Here is a 17875-nt window from a genome sequence, read left to right on the forward strand (position 1 = left end):
CCAAATCAGAGAAGACCATTTCAAAAAAATAGCTTATCTGATTGGTCCTACTGGAATTAATCAGGATTAAAATTTAACCGGCTTTTGTACAACCGGCACTAAGTACCTGATTGAATGATTAGAAAAGTTCAACAGCTCACTATAGCTACTTACGTTATTGAAGTCACTAATAACCTCTCATATTGTTTCATATCCGTCCATCATCGAACTGTTAGCTTCAAAATTCTAATAATGTAGTTGTCAAAGTCATTCCAAGGTGAATTATCTTCAAATAGTATTTTCTTCAAATGTTGAAATTTCGAAAGCTTTCAAACAAAAACATGATCAATTGCTGATATGATTTTTTTAATTGCTATTAATATTTTTTATTTTGATTAATTGTTTTAATGATTTAAGGTGCGAACAGAATGGGTCACAGTGTAGATCGATGCCAGTAATTAGCTGGACATCATAAATACCTTTGAGTCTATGAGTTATCGTGCTAATACAAGTGTAGATATAGATACAAAGGTCGATCGTGAGAGCGACCTTCACTGAAAGCTAAACATCGACCTGACAGTTCTGTTAGTACCCTCAGGGTGAATAAAATGAGATAGATCTTTGTACAAGAATTTATTAAAAAACACATTCAACACATTGATTTTGTTTACATGTTCATATAGTGTTCTATTTACAATTCATTGAACAGTAACTATTATTTTGATTTTACTCGAATGACAAAAATATATCTTGAATATAGATTCATGAAGCTGCATTTACAATAAAGTTATTAACAAAATGTTTTATTTTTCCGTCCTTAAAGATTCTATTAGTTTAAACGAAGCTTGACAAACACATATGCTCATCATGTGTTTGATAAGTTATGTTCAATCTAATAGAATCTATAAGGACTGAGAAATAAACATTTTGCTAATAGCTTTGGTGTGAACCTAGCTTAAAAGAGAACTAGATCAATAATTATTCTTATCATACAAAGAAAAATAATATTCATTAAAGCATCTTTACTTGTGTATAAATTGATTCACTCATGTAGGATTTTCAAGAAGATGACATTGCTTACTAGGCTCTACCGCAGTTTTTTAACAGGTTCTAAAGTGACAATTATCCAGAAATATCATGATACTCTATCATAGACTATAATATTATACACAGGTACTTTGAGCTGCCTATCTAATGTGAAATATTTTTGATAAAGCTTGTAAAGTATAGCTTGTGAAATATAACTTGTTAACATAATCTAGACATAGGTATGAAGTAGGTGGTCATTATCTACTACATATCTGCTAGTATGTATCAACAAGGTGTAAACAGCTGTCAAATAAATAAAGCCAAAGCCAACTATTATTCAAATCTATTATTGAGACTATTCTAGAGCTCCCTGAAGTTATTTCAATCTTCTACTATATGGGCTATCATTGTTAATGGACTTGAAGCATGATTTAAATTAAATACTAGTTATAACAATGTTATAGCATAACAAATGTCCATAAAACTTTGAATACTATTCAATCATCACTTAAAAACTATATTAACACAACAATTTGTAAAATTACAAAAGATATACAGTCAACAATATTTACAATTGAGTGGTATTTTGGAAGCAACAACTGAGAATTTGAATTTAAAAAATATTTTCACTCATATTTTGACCAAATATTCATCGATTGTTGTTGCATCCAACAACAAAATTTTGAGATTTCAGGCACTAGGGAGTTTTTCACGGGAATGGGGGCTCTATGACTCTAGAAGGTGCCCTAACAACTTTACTAACTTTTGAAGAATGCTGACCTAGGATTTCCCTCGACCTAAATATTTCATTCTGCTGATTTGTAAACGATTGTAACAAGTTCTGTTGAATGGGTTGGAAAGTATTTGTGGGTGGTTGAGCAAAGTTTTGGTGCTGTTGCACAAAGGTCTGTTGTTGAGCTTGTAGTGGCTGTGCAAAGTGTTGAGAATTTTGCACAAAGTTTTGTGGTTGTTGTACGAAGTTGTTTTGAGGTGGCTGCTGTGGTTGTTGAAACTGTTGTTGTGATTGAGGTTGTTGAACAAAGTTCTGAGGTTGTGCAAAGTTTTGAGGCTGTTGAGCAAAGTTTTGTGGAGCGCTAGGCTGTTGAACAAAGTTCTGTGAGACACTTGGTTGCTGTACAAAATTTGTGAATCTCGTGGCTGTTGCTGCTGCACGAAATTTTGTGACACACTCTGTTGCTGTTGAACAAAGTTCTGTGAGACACTAGGTTGTTGTTGAACAAAGTTCTGTGAGACACTGGGTTGTTGTTGAACAAAGTTTAGTGACACACTAGGTTGTTGCTGAACAAAGCTCTGTGAAACACTTGGCTGTTGTTGCACAAAGCTTTGCTGATTACTCTGTTGTTGAACAAAGTTTTGTGCTACACTTGGTTGTTGCTGAACAAAGTTCTGGAACTGTAACCCATTGGGTTGCTGCTGCACAAAGTTTTGTTGTGGGGGGTTCTGTGGCTGCTGCTGAACAAACTGTTGATTGTTGTTTGATTGTTGACTAACAAAACTCTGTTGAGGATTCTGGAACTGTTGTAACTGCGCCCCGTGATTCAAAGCCAACACTTTTGAAACAATATTGAGGTCCTCCTGTTGTCCCGTAGTCTTAATTTCTCCTGTAACACCTGACCGGAAGAGCAGATTCTGAAGTTGAGCATCTGGAGTGGGTGCAGGTGTTGGTATAACATTGTTGAACCCCAGATTACCCACAAATCTGTTTGATTCACCACGGTTGACTCTGTTCAGCTCAGCTGATGGTTGAAACTGGTTGAATGGACTGACATTGTTGGATCCAAACTGGTTGGGTAGAGGCTGTGAAGGTCTAAACTGGAAGTCAACACTCCTCTGAAAGTTGAAACCCTGTTGATTCCTCAATTCTTCCTCCTTCCTCAATAATCTCAACCGTTCCTGTTCCCTCAGCGCCAAAATCCTCTCCTGTTCTTCCTGTTGTCTCTGTTGAGGACTCAACAGGATCGTCTGTTGTTTTTGTCTGGCTTGTTCCAGGAGTGACAACCTCTGTTGTTCCCCCTGTTGTGTTACTGCCAACTGTTGTCGCTGTTGATTGGCCAACAAAATCTGTTGTTGACTTCTCAACTGTTCATAATACTGTGGGCTGTTCCTGTGTTCGTTGTCACTAAACCTGAATTGGCTGTTCTCACTGTTCCCAAAGACCTGTTGAGGTTGAAATTGTTGTTGTTGCAACAACCTCAATCTCTCCCGTTGTTCCAACAACTGTTGTTCCAAAATCCTTTGTTTTTCCTGTAGTTCCCTCTCCTTGGCCTCTTGTTCCTCCTGTTCCTTGATTGTAGGCAACGGTATGGGTTCTCCTCCGTTGCTCCTGTAATCCAATGGGATCACTCTGCGGGGTAAACCTTGTTGGTCTTGTTGTACAGTGAAGGCAGCCAATAAGGGAGCACCAAAGAATTCAACCTCATGTTTCTCCGGTTTTGTTGAATTTCCACTAGGTTTCTCATCTTCTACTTCCTCTTCATCATTGTCATCCCCTACATTACCTGCCACTTCATTCTCAGCTACTGCTTCCTCCTTAACCTTCTCATCAACCTTTACTGATTCAGTTTGGGAAGCTACAATGTTTCTAGTTTCCTGCGCGTTAAGGGAGTCGTTAGTGAACGAGAACTTGGTGCTATCCAGATTTGATGTATTGGGGATCTCTATGGGGTGAGGTATCTGGAAAAATATGGCGTCTTGAGGTGAGGGTTCAGTTGATACAAACTTCACCCGCTCTGACAACTCCTCAACTTCTTTCATCCTCATCTCATCAACCTCTTGGTTCTTGTATTTCTCTACGAATGGACCATTCAGGATCTCCTCAGGGTTATGTTTTTCACCTGAAGGGTCATACAAACTGAACTTTAACTGCTCGCCCGGAGCCCTCTTGTAGTTCTGGTCGATTTTGATGACCTGGTCGTCTTCTTTGGATGTGGCATCGAATAGTTGGGTCTGGGCATCCTTGCTGTTGAAATAGTTGATGAAGTCTTCCTCGGTCACAATGTTTCCCATGGGCATTTTGTCGAAGTCGTAGTCTTTGTTTTGTTTTTCCTCCTCTTCGAGTTTCGTGAGTACCCTCAGTAGAGCGCGCCTCAGTTTTGGGTCGAGTTTGATGGGTGGGGGGTGGTTGCTCTGTATGTTGCCGACTGCATGGCCGTTGGATTCCTCAGCTTGAATCGTTGCTAGTAGTGATAAGGCTGCTAGTATGAAGATAGCCTGGAACAAAACAAGCAGAACAAGTTGAAAGATTAATAATTCCTACAAGACTGTGGCTTGATTGCACAAAATCCTTTCAAATCTAAATCATGATCAAGTGTCACGAGAACCAATCAGAGAAGGTTTCTTCAAAAAGAAGGTTCATCCGATTGGCTCTTGTCGTATTACATCACGGTTAAAATTCAACAGGCTTCTGTGCAACTGAGCCTTTTTATTCAAGTAATTGAGTATGGTAAGTATTCAATTATGAAAGGCATAGATGATGCGAGATACAGGCCTACTCTATTGAATGTCTGACTCAAGTCTACTAGTTTTTCCTGCTAATGTTATGAAGTCGAAGACTGTAGAGGTGCGTACAGATATATTTACGCGCCGCGAACATGAGCAATTCACTTTTAATCAGCTGATTATATCTGTACTTTTACAGAAACGGTAAGATATAGATATATATCAGCTGATTAAAAGTAAATTGCTCATGTTCGCGGCGAGTAAATCTGTACGCACCTTAATGCAAGCGTATCCGTTTTATTGAATAGGAATTGATATTGTGAGAATTTATTCTCCAACTGTGTTGGTTTCAACTGTAGTCCTTTGTACAGGGCCGGCGAGAGCAATCGCGGGCCCCAGGGCTGGACCTAATCCGGGCCCCTAGGTATGATATGCATGAAGGCGTTTTGTTTGTGTGGGGTACCGGGGGTCTAGGGATACTCCCCAGTCCCTGAGAACAATGTTGAATTACAGATAAAATAACTCATTTTGGTGTAATCTAGACCTCTTTTCACTTATTCATTCATAAATTATCTTTTCAGGCTGTTTCATATTTAGGTAAACCACAAATTTAGGCACTCATTGAAGAAATACAAAATGGTTTTAATTGAAACCTTTTCAAAAAAAAATTATACAATAGAAAATTCAAATTAAAGCATCACAGATACCGTATGTAAATGTTGATTTAATTGAATAGACAATGGTATTTAAAAAGAAAAATACAACATGTTTTGATTGGAGAAATTGATTTATTAATCCATATACATAATTATTACATATAATTCACGTAGAGAAATTATGATTATACATAATTGATTTTTTTCCATTTTTCAAAGTAAACAACACTTTCCGTCAATTAAAGTCTTTAATCTAACCATGTCTACAACAAAACTCCTCTTCTGGCTTTTCTTGACACAAATTTGTCAATTATTCTATCTATATTTGCTCATTTTACTAGGTCCATTTCCACCGCCAAAACACCTAGGCTTGACAACCTGTTTTGGAACATTGTTGAGCATAGAACGTTTTTTATCCTGTTTAATACTGAAAATGAACGTTCTGCACTGGCGACTGTGGCTGGAATTGTGGAAAAAATTCTCAAGGCAACAGTAAGATTTGGGAATAAAGATTCTAAATTGAAGAGTTTAATTTTATTGAGAAGTTCAAAGGGTAAAAGTTTTTTTCCACCAGAGTTTGCTTCATATATTTGCTTCAGACTCTCCAGTTCCTCAAGAAGATCGGTTCCCAGATCCTTTTGGTGTCGTTGTACTAGTTCAGCAGATTTAGTTTCGATCAGGTCATCTGGCATTTCTTTGAATGACCACAAAACAGAAAAGTTACTACACAAATCGCTGACTGACTTGAAACACACTGTAATGTCCCCAATGACACTGTCCAAAATGACATTAAAAACTTTGTTTTTAAAAGTGGTCTTTGCATAAAGTTCATGTTCCGTATTGTCATCACACACCTCGTCATCCTCGTCAGCTGCTCTTTTTTGTTTCCCACTTCTTTTCTCTTCCTCTTCAAGTTGCTGCGGCCACCCTATGTTTTCAGCAATGACCAAAACTTCATTGAAGATTTTATCCCAACCATCATTCTGCAAAACTTTCAAATCTTCTATCAATTGACTTAGATTCTTTGACGCTACATCTAAGGTTTCACCACGGTTCTGTAAAACTCTGTTGACTGTGTCAGTGGGTTTCAATATTTTGTACCAAACCGATGCAAGAAGAAGGCAGTTGAAGCTCTTGAAGTATTTCTTCAGTCCCCCTATGTCTCGACGACATTCTGCTGTCAAATTTAGTTTGATCACTTCCTCAAGTGCTTCTACTATTCCAGAAAGATGAGGTGCAACAGGTCTTACACTATCCACTCTTGCTGACCATCGTGTTTTTGACATGGAGTGAAGAGATCCGGGTATTCTATTTTTCAAAATATCCCACCTCTGGGGGCTTGAACTGAAAATGTTGAATAACTTTTGGACAGCCCCAAAAAAAGTTATAGCCGCTGGACAGCACTCCACTGCTTGTTCACCACAAAGGTTTAAGGAGTGACAAGTGCACACAGAGTAAACAGCTTCGCTGTTGGCTGATAATATGAAAGCCTGAGCTCCTTTATAGGCACCTTTCAAGTTACTTCCATTGTCGTACCCTTGGCCTTTACAGTCTTCTATAGGGATTTCATAGCGTTTCAAAGTACTCAAGATAAGCTCAGCAATATCTTTGCCACTCTTTTTTGTGCAATCAGCAAAACATAGAGGTCGTTCTTGCACTTTGTAGGGTTCACTTTCTTCTTCGGTTTCATGCACGTATCTCAAAATAAATGCTGTCTGTTCAATGTAAGCTGAATCAGGTGATTCAAATGGAACAGAAACGGAACGATAGAACTATCCATGAAACCGCACAGAAAATTGACAGCGTGCCACAGACATAAGTAAACAAAGAAGCTAGACAGATACACTGCCATTGGCCGCGATGACGGCTAGTGCAGTGTTGCCAATGCTGCATGCTGCTACCTCGCAGACTTGATAATACCCACCGGGCAGCCGGGCCGGACCTGCGGGCCACCACAGTACTAAAACCCCTCACCTTCAAATTTACCGTTTCTTTTCTTCTATTCTACAATAGAAGAAAAACTCAAGTTTTGCCCTACTGATTAATGCATTACACCCAACTTTATTTTTAGATAAGAAGTCTGTTAAAGGAAATATTGCCCAATCAAAAAGACCACTGATTTGTATTTTAAACCAGACCTAGGGCCCCGGATCGGGCCCCCTCCGGGGGCCCGGGCCCCGGGGCTGTAGCCCCCCCTACCCCTCCCTGTCACCGGCCCTGCCTTTGTACAGATATAATAAATATGGAAGTGACAAAAATAAAACTGTTTTTTCTCTAATATATTCGTTACATTACCGTTTACGTCAGAATATTGACTTACGATTTTCAACAATAGCTCAAGCATAAAAATAATTATTTATATAACCTAATATATTTATAATATGTTGGATTATTGCCGTATACACAAAATAACATCCATTAAAAGAGATTTTTCAATCCTTCAAACCGGTCAAGCAGCATGCTCAAGATATCATGTAAATGGTTAACAAGTGGACAGATTAATAATTTCCTTTAAAAAATACAATCAAGCAATTAAAACATAAAGAGTACAAAATATCTACAATAAAAAAAATACAATCAAGCAATTAAAACATAAAGAGTACAAAATATCTACAATACAAAAAATACAATCAAGCAATTAAAACATAAAGAGTACAAAATATCTACAATACAAAAAATACAATCAAGCAATTAAAACATAAAAAGTACAAAATATCTACAATACAATAGGCTTATGAAAAAATATGGAATTTAATTCTATTGGAAATTAACCTACTCAACTATGGGAAACCCATGTACAAGAATAGGTGTTAGTAGTAGTAATAGATTGTGGGTGGGGGTGCAAACTGCAAATACGTTGGGTAAGTGAGCTCACATATTGTTTGAGATTATGTTTTCTATATGGACGACATCCAGTTGAAATAATCCAGTTCTTAGCTGCAATTTTGAATCTTCTTGGGTTTTCTATTGACTTAATTTGTGCAGGAAGTAGATTGTGGAGTTTTGGTGCTAGGTGGTTGAAGTATCGTTGATATATTGCCTTCCTAGCCACGTTCATAATAAGAAGGGTTTCTGTTTCTTGTGTTATGACTGTGGTTCCTTAAGCTTTCCGGGTTTTTGTGTAGTCTGCAATTATTTCCAAATTATTTCTAATTGTGACAATGTTCAATGCTATGAATTCAAGGAGAAGGAGATTAGTATGGACATAGGAGCAAGATATCCGTATTCATAAAAAGAATGAAGAAATTTGTAGTCCAGTCACTATATACATTGGTGCATGCAATTTATATTGTAGTTCTGATTTTTTAATATATTATTTGGGTACATAAGAGAAGTCCAGAACCAATTTCTTCAAGCAAAATTTCCTTGTGCTAGATACAGGGTGGCCCAAAAACCTTGTATTTTCGGCTCATTTTCCAGTTTTCAGCTATTTCTGTCAAATCTCGTAATCGGACAGAAAAATTTGCTCTCGCTTCTTTCTATGAAATGAAATTCTGGATCAAATGAGATCATTCGGAACTCTCTATCTCCAATGAGTAATGAGTTATGATTTTTCAAAAATGAGTGAAATTTGAAGAAAAAAATCAATTTTGATGAATTTTATTTTTTGATCAACAATATCTTTCGATTGCTACCATTTAGATGTATAATTCAAAATCCCTCTGGGCGTATTTTTGTGCTCTACAATCTAAGATCAGGTAGAGCGATCTATCTTATAAAGATTTCCAGGTACACCTGACAACAATGCTCCTTGTATTGTGAAAAACACCCAATTTTCAGCTTCAAACATCATCACCAACTACATTGTCCTCACATTGATATTTCTCACAATTACAAAGGTTCATGATATTATGTTCTATAAGAATCACCCGTTATAAGCACTTCATTTCAGTATTTCCTAGTGGAGAGGCGCGCTTAAGGCCACCTCAAGGATCAAAATTTCAAACACTTATAACTTTTGACACAATGCTCAGATTCCATCGCACTACACTTCATTCTTCTCGTCTCGTCAAGGCGGTCCAAATTCATGCATCATAAGACAAATTCGGTCGAAAAATAGAAAATTTAGTGTTGAGTGTAGGCTACTTAAGCTCATATTATTCCAATACCCAAAAAATGGTCAATTTCTATATTCAAAGCTATGTATCTCGGTAACCCCTTATTATAAAAATCATATTTGATCTTGAAATTTTGCATGAAGAAAATGGTTCTGGACTTCTCATATTTACCCAAATAATATATTAAAAAATCAGAACCACAATATGAATTGCAAGCACACCCCCTTTTTATGTCTATATTGACTGGACTATTGAACTTGAAAAGCTACTCTAGAGGAGAAAGGATCATTGCAGTTCAATACGCCTTTATTGGTGATCTATGCATGTATTGGTAACGAATCATCTTCAGTGAGGAGAGTGATTTATTGTAAGTAATTCCAAGGAGATGAAAGTATGAAATGAAAGCCAGTATATGACTTGAAAGGGTACTATGGTATTAGTTTACAACTATAACAAATTGAGTAGCCCTGAGGAAATACGTTTTTAGAAAATAATATGTCAGTATATTCGTCAATGAACTGAGAACTATCCCATTAATAGAACTAAAACCAATGATTGAATGCATGGTTTCTTATACTATAGAATATACTACAAGCTTTTTTCAGATCAGGTAAGTTCCTGATATTCTTATAGTAGCCCACAAGATCAAGGACAGTAACAGAGTGAGATAGTCTTGGAATAAGTCCAGCACCAAAACATAACAATAAATCTACATCAATGTCAACCCAATGAACGTGATTTCGGAAGAAAACGAGAATCAGACTTTTAGATTTATGAGCGAAAGTGTGTTGATGCTACTGATAGCATAGAATTTGAATGTGCAGAGAGAAATTTAAGCGAAGCTGTTCATTATTTTTATCGCGAAAAAATAAACAATGTACTTATCAGAAAGTTGAGAAGAATCATTCAAGGAACCCTAGACTACTATGGTATAGGAAAGTTTCATTATCATGCTCATCTAAACATGCTCAACATTAGTTTATATTGTTATTATTACTTATTCAATTAAGTATACTCAGATTCTTTTTTTATTCATTTTGAAGAATAGAGTGAATAAGGGGGAAGAGACCAAGGAAAAGGTGGTTTCAGAATTAAGAGCGATTATAGAGATAAATGTTATATTAGATTAGATTATATTGATGTTATTAATTTAGACATTATTATTTATTATCAATTTTTTCATTCTAATTACAAGCAAGATGTGAGTCGGAACAGGCAATAGCCTAATCCCTGTTTGAGAGAAGAAGGAGAAGATATTCAAAAGGCTATTTTAAAGAATGGAACAGGCAATCATGCCTATACCGAGGAAGTCAGAAAAAGAAGAATAGTTGTTTATTTTATTGCTTTTCGTGTAGTTGAGAAGTGGATATTGTGATAATTATTCATATTAAATAAAGACTAAGAGATTGTCAGAGTTTATCAGAGATTGATAATGGTGTAACAACCGAAACCAGTCTTTCTACTTTCAATAAAATCTGTGCCTTTTGACAAATTTTTAGTCTCTTTATTTATTTCATTGGTTGGATAGAATATTGCATAATCCTCCTTTATTTTTGTTTTCTTACTTCGTTTTCTGATGAAGTCTTTGTATTCTCGAGTTGTCTGGTTTTCAAAAAGTATTTTTTCCATTCATTCTCATATTATTCATTTGGTTTTGTTAGTTAATAAGTTTGTCTCATTGGTTGTTGTCTAACCGTCTTCATCATCACATCTATAATATAATAAAGGAAAGATTCGGCTTATACACGTACGGTATAGGAAATTCACGAATGACGCATCATCACGTCTGAACTACTGGACTGATTAACTTGAAATTCTGCTTGTAGATTGTTAATTTACCGAGGATGGTTATAGACCTATCTCAAATTCTCTAAGATTTCAGTAGGTCGAGTTTTCAGTTTGTCAAGTTTTTAATTAGATCATTGCCGAGCACCGGTTACCTGCTAGTTTGAAATACTTGAGTGTGCCGTGTCTCGGCCAATAGCAGTAGAGCTCATCTTCTATTGGTCGACAGCTAATGGCCAATCGTAGGGCTTCACCCACATCATACATTCTGCTGATAAATGTTCAAGCTTTCAGTTTACTAGAGATTAACAATGGTGTAACAACCGAAACTGTTATTCCTGATTGTTTTAATAAACCAGTGTGGTTTTCAAAACATCAAGTCGTTTTCGTCCAACACTGTAGTGATATTCACTTCAAACTACATTAATTCAAAGGGAGGAATTGATTAAGAATTTATTACTCATGAATAATTATTGAGAATAATATTATTCATGAGTTTCAATAAGATAAATTAATACTATTCATGAGAATTATTTATAAGGAATGCTATCAGTATAAAGTGAATGTATAGTGAGGTCCACGTTATAATAGATAGATAGATAGATAAATGACTTTTTCCTCCACCTACTGGCTAAAGTACTTACTTTACTCCCTGAAACATAATACTAAAGTGTCACTTTTTCGCCCTCGGTAGTAAAAAACAGAAAAACTCCCTAGGGAGTAAAAGTGACTTCATTTAAATAACATGGGAAGCATCTCTATTTTAAAAACTTACATTATAATAGGTTAGAAGGTCTAAGCTCAGATGAGAAAGCATAAAGAGGTGTCTGTCATTGAGTCAACTGAATTCAATACCACAACCAGAAATTTGATCAAATCATGAAATATATGTTTGTATGATATTATATTCTTAATATTAGTAGACGATAAAAATTTATACAATTTTTAAAATATCTTATTCTATTCAAAATACCAGCCAACAAATATTTTTGATCTGCAATTCAAATCTGAACCGCGTGATCTGGAGTCAGCCATGTTTGGTAAACACCCAGCTGATATAATTTAAAGTTACAACTTTAGCCGGTAGATAGCGCAATCGGCAGTGCCAATCAGACGGCCAGTTTTTAGGTTTTAGATTTTTAGGTTATGTTGTTAGGAAACATTGTCACCAATACGTAAGTTATTAAAATGATTTTATTTGCAGTTTCTATAAAAAAATGTAGATGGAGGAAAAATGTTGTGTACATCACGAGTGAAAAATACTTTTTCTCCCTCAGGAAAATTGTTGCCCTCGGCTTCGCCTCGGGCTTCAAACTTTTCCCTCAGTGAGAAAAAGTCGTACTTTTCACTCTAGATATACAAATAACTATTATTTACACTTTACAATAAAAGTGATGTGGGCGAAATTGAGGCAATAGAAGCCCCCTCTTCCATTTAACCCACGATTATGAGTTACATAAAAATAATAATATACATTACAATTTGAAATTAAATGATAATTAAAAATTATAAGGAAACTACTAAATCAATTTCCTACAAATGGCAGTGGAGAAAGATAGGAGAGCAACGTTGCCAATCATCTGTCTTGTCAATGCCTTCTATATATGGTAGCTGATACAGGTTTAATGATGTAATATTAACTGTTCATTCTCGTTTGAAATAATCAATATTTTATTAAGCAAGATATTATATTTTTCAATTATTTCATAATGGATTTAAGATGAAATATCTTGTTAATTCAAAACACCCTTTCATGGGCTATCTTTGAACAAATTAATAAAAACAATATACAAATCTTGTAACTAGTCGTTGAACTATTTTAAAGTTTTTAAAAATAGAGGGTACTAAAAGATTCTTATATTGCTTTTATTAATTTGTTAAATAATTATTAGCTCTACATTGTTAAAAAGTCGATCTGGCAACAGATCAAAGCAAGAAAGAGATAGCGCTATCCGCTTTGTTGAATGATAGACAAGGATAGCAATACCATTGATAAATCAAACACTGTCATTATAACGTGGAGTTCACTAGAGGTTTGATCTATTCATATACTATGCATCACTGTATAGAAATAGAAAATAGAAAAAATAGAAAAAAAATATAATATACACATCACTGTATATTATACAATGCACAAAATTTATTTATTTATAATTTTTACAAAGTAGCACTGATTGGGAGAGAAAAACTAAGGATACTCCTTGGACTAGTTTCTCTCCTAAATCTAGATAACATTTTAAATGTCCGAAATAGGGTAATGGTTTCCATAAAATTTAATTAATTAATTCATCAATTATGTTCCTAGAGAATTAATTCATTCCTTGTTATAAAAATTAATTAATTCATTCATAACTCTTTCCTTGAAAATTAATTCATTCATTCATTATACATTGTAGAAAATTCAAATTCATCCTCAGACTAGAAATCCCATAAAAATTATTTGATAGTACAAAAAACTAATAGTTAGAGTTACAAATATAGAATTTTTGGATAATTAGTAAGAACTCTCAACTCTGTAGGATCAACGAACTGCGAATCACAATAATTATCTTATTTTGTGGTGGCAGCGAAAGTCGAAACCTAAAATTAAATTTGTCAATTAGTCGAAGCTGAAGTAGGTGTTAAGCTTCCATCTATTATTATAGGCATTGAATTGCAGTCCTCGTGATCTTATAATCAGATTCATTATTATTAATGTTCTCACAGTCACTCCATCAGATAAATAATTTTGAATATCATTAGTATTTCTCCTATGCGTCATCTTGATAATCCTCATCATCATCTTCTTCTTCTTCTTCTTCTTCTTCTTCTCTTCTTCTTCTTCTTCTTCTTTTTCTTTTTCTTCTTCTCTTTTTTTTTTTTTTCTTCTTCTTTTTTCTTCTTTTTTCTTCTTTTTTCTCTTCTTCTTCTTCTTCTTCTTCTTCTTCTCTTCTTTTATTTTCTTCTCTTCTCTTCTTCTTCTTCTTCTTCTTTTCTTCTTCTTCTCTTCTTCTTCTTCTTCTTCTTCTTCTTCTTCTTCTTCTTCTCTTCTTCTTCTTCTTCTTCTTATCCTTCCCCTGTCTTCTTCTTCTTCTTCTTCTTCTTCTTATCCTTCCCCTGTCTTCTTCTTCTTCTTTCTTCTTCTTCTTCTTCTTCTTCTTATCCTTCCCCTTCTTCTTTCTTCTTCTTCTTCTTCTTCTTCTTCTTCTTCTCTCTTCCTCTTCTTCTTCTCTTCTTCCCTTCTTCCTCTTCTTCTTCTCCTCTTCTTCTTCTTTTCTTCTTCTTCTTCTTTTCTCTCCTCTTCTTCTCTTCTTCTTCTTCTTCTTCTTCTACTGTCTTCTTCTTTTTCTTCTTCTTTTTCTCCTTCTTCTTCTTTATCTCCTGTCTTCTTCTTTTTCTTCTTCTTTTTCTCCTTCTTCCACTACTTTGATTTTGTCTCCTTCTTTAGCTGTTCTCTTTACTTCTCCTATCATTTTTTTGTCTTCTCATTCATCTCCTCACTCCAGTTATTCCTTCAATCCCCTTGCTTTTAATCTTTATCATCCTCTCTTTCTCCTTCTCATACTACTTCGATTTTGTCTCTTCTTCACTTCTCCAACCACGCATTTGTCATCTCATTCATCTTCTTATCCCAGATACTCGTTTTTCCTTCCAGTTTCCTCTTTCCTTCTCATTTATCATTCTCTTCTCTCTATCCGTTGTGATCCAGTCATTCTTTTTCTCATTCTACATACTTTCCTTCCACGTCTACACAAAAATGAATGAAAATGAAGTAAAATAAATAAAGTAGAAGTAAAGAAAAATGAAGTTAGCAGTAAGAAATACAAAGGACTTGTGATAGTTATAGTGACAGAGAAGACAATAATTATAATGATTTTTTAGCAGTCTGGGAAAAGTGCCTATTGTTTTTAATGCGGTTATTGCCGAATTCAGTTGCATTGTAGCAACAATGGAGCGATCCAAACACTTCCTGATTCTCTTATGTTCTTGGGCTGTAAAAGTATGCTTCTAGTATTAGAATTAGAATGATTCCAGTATAGAATTCTATACTAATAGAGCTGGGCTGACAAACAGAGGATTTTGAGGATCCATAAGTATTAAGGATTGAGAATCATCACCCCCTTAGGGCTGTTTGCACAGTGTAAGTTTAAGCTAAAGCTTAAACCAAATCTGGATTTTTTTTTGTTTAAACTAAAACTCCATTTGCACAGTATCAGTTTAAACTCTGTATTGATTTCAACTCTGGGGAAGTTTAAACCTCCAAAGCAGGAGGTTTAAACCAAATAATTTGGATTAACTTGACATCTGTAAAGATTCAATGGGGAAACAGCATATAGTAAATTATTTTTCGACGGTTGTTTCTATTACTTGTGTAGACGATAGTAATTATTTGAATATGAATTATTATTTGAATGAAAAATAATTATAATGGAGGAATTGATAGAAGTTTTTAATGCGATTGATATAGATGACTGCGAAGAAATTTTGAAACAGAAAAATTGGGCAAAAAACGAATAATCTAAATTTCTGGGATGATAGAGAATTTGTTTTAATGGTTTTGTTTGAGTAAAGCAATTGCCAATTTAGTATTTGAATGAATAAACCACTTGATAGAAATTATGACATTCTTTAACAGTGGTCTTTGATTAGAAAACATGTTTTCAATAGCACATAACTGAGATATTTTGCTTTCGAGAAATTTATAAATAAAGAGGAAGACCATAGTAGATTCAAGCGTAACAAAATAACTTTTTTATCTTACTTCTAAAATATATTTTTTGGTGCCAACTAAACATAAGTTTTTAAAGAATTTCTTGATCGCTTTTCACCTTTATTACCGTATAGGTTACAGCTCTGTGGATTTTGAACAAGAAAATAGTAGCTACATAACCTCAATCTACTGATGGTTTGTAAACAAATACCAAATTTCCTGTAAAAATCAGCATTCCTGATATTATAAACGATGACATTCTATTACCAACTTAACGCTAAACTAGTTTAACTTAAAGTGGATTAGTAAATGCACTGAGAAAACCGATTCAAGTTTAAACTTTTAGATTAACTTAATCGAGTTTAGCAATATATACTGTGCAAACGGCCCTTAGTGATGACTTCAAATGTATGATTTTTGTAAGCCTTGAAGATCGAGGCCCGGTTGCACAAAAGCCGGTTAAATTTTAACCGTGATTAATTTCACGAGAACCAGAGAAGGTTTTTTTGGAAAGACGGCTTCTCTGATTGGTTCTCGTGGAATTAATCACGGTTAGATTTAACCGGCGTTTGTGCAACCGGCACTAAGACTTATACCCTCGTCTTATAACCTCTGAATGTTGATTCTTCAATTCAGCTCAATTTATGCTCCTATCGGAATTGAAGTAAACCTGTTGATTAAACGTTTTTCCTACAAATATTTGATCAAGGGAATTCATATTGGTATTTGCATTCTAGATAGTACAAAAATTGTAGCTCATAGAGTTATTTCCTTGGAATCTGGATACAGAAATATGAGTGACAAATATCATTCGCCAAAGGATCTTATCCCTTCTTCTTTTCGTTTTCATTTTTCGAAAATTGTATTGAGTAATCATTATATTATTCAGGAAATTCTACATCTATATATATATAAGCGAAATGGCACTCACTGACTGACTGACTGACTGACTGACTGACTCACTCACTCGCAGAACTAAAAATGTACCGGACCAAAAACGTTCAAATTTGCTAGGTATGTTCAGTTGGCCCTTTGGAGGCACACTAAGAACGGATTTGGAAAATTTTCCAAAGATACGCCCAAAATCTGCGTTTTTCCAGCGTTTTCTCAGCTTTATCGAGAACAAATGAACTGAAAATGTTCAAATTTAGTACAGTAGCTCAGTTAGGGTGTAATAATGTTGTGTTGCAAGGAATTTGCAATAACGTCAAAGATACGCCAAAATTAGCGTTTTTTTGCGTTTTCTCAGCTTTATCGAGAACAAATGAACAGAAAATGTTCAAATTTACTACAGAAGCTCAGCAGGGGTGTAATAATGTTGTGTTAAAAAGGAATTTGAAATAACACCAAAGATACGCCCAGTTTCTCAGTTCTTTCATCAAGTAATAGACAGAAAATGTTCAAATTTGGTTCAGAGGTTTAGCTAGTGTTTAAAAATTGTGTGATGAGGTGACTTTAATATTTCATCAAAGATACGCCCAAAATCAGCGTTTTTCCAACGTTTTTCTGCATTTTATCAGTACTTCCACTTTCTGATGGAATGAAGTAAGCTCAAATGAAAAATGCAGGCGAGCGAAGCGAGCCCGCTGATCTCATTTTTGGATGATCCAGTCGGGGGTCCAGGGGGCGGAGCCCCCTTGCTAGACGGGTATTGCGAGCGAAGCGAGCCTGACGGCTAGTAGGTTGAATAAGTTCATCTACAGAAATTATGTGTCTCGTAAATAGCGTTTTATAATTGTTTTTTTACGTTCCCTGAAAAATTTCGATCTCGTGATGTATCTGTATTTGAAAATAGACGACTTATTCAAAGTGGTCAGAATGTCAATCAAGTGCGTGCTCTTAGAATCTTGTTGGAAGGGTGACCGCTTGAAGTCTGCTCCACTATGAGTTATGAGTTCAAAATAGATACCCAGTGGTTTAGGGCTCGTTAGAAAATCATAATCCAATCATCACTAAATCATCATCATCCTCATCACAATCATCATCATCATCTATGTTTAGGAATCTTTCTCAGCAAACAGAGTAAATATGACACTACTGTATTATTATTTCGATTAGAAGAGAAATTATCATCATTTTTTAAACTCGACAACTATAAAACTCACAAGTCAAAGTTTGCATTAGATTGATTGATTGATTGAGTACTTTATTTATGTAGATTACAATATATACTGGCTTATACACTTATATACAATAGCTCACAATACAGCAAAATTATA

The 17875-nt window shown here is 35.0% G+C and overlaps 1 protein-coding gene across 1 annotated transcript in view; it reads right to left on the reverse strand.

Annotated features, from left to right (window-relative positions):
* Positions 1-603: 603 nt before the first annotated feature.
* LOC111044173 (epsin-2-like) overlaps positions 604-17875 on the reverse strand; it is a 44028-nt gene continuing 26756 nt past the window's right edge. Inside the window, exon 2 of the mRNA XM_022329253.2 lies at positions 604-4239. Within this exon, the coding sequence (XP_022184945.2) occupies positions 1789-4239 (2451 nt within the window). The 3' untranslated portion in view covers positions 604-1788. The remainder of the gene's footprint in view (positions 4240-17875) is intronic.

This window comes from Nilaparvata lugens, chromosome 8 (assembly GCF_014356525.2).
Source record: "Nilaparvata lugens isolate BPH chromosome 8, ASM1435652v1, whole genome shotgun sequence".
Taxonomy (NCBI): domain Eukaryota; kingdom Metazoa; phylum Arthropoda; class Insecta; order Hemiptera; family Delphacidae; genus Nilaparvata; species Nilaparvata lugens.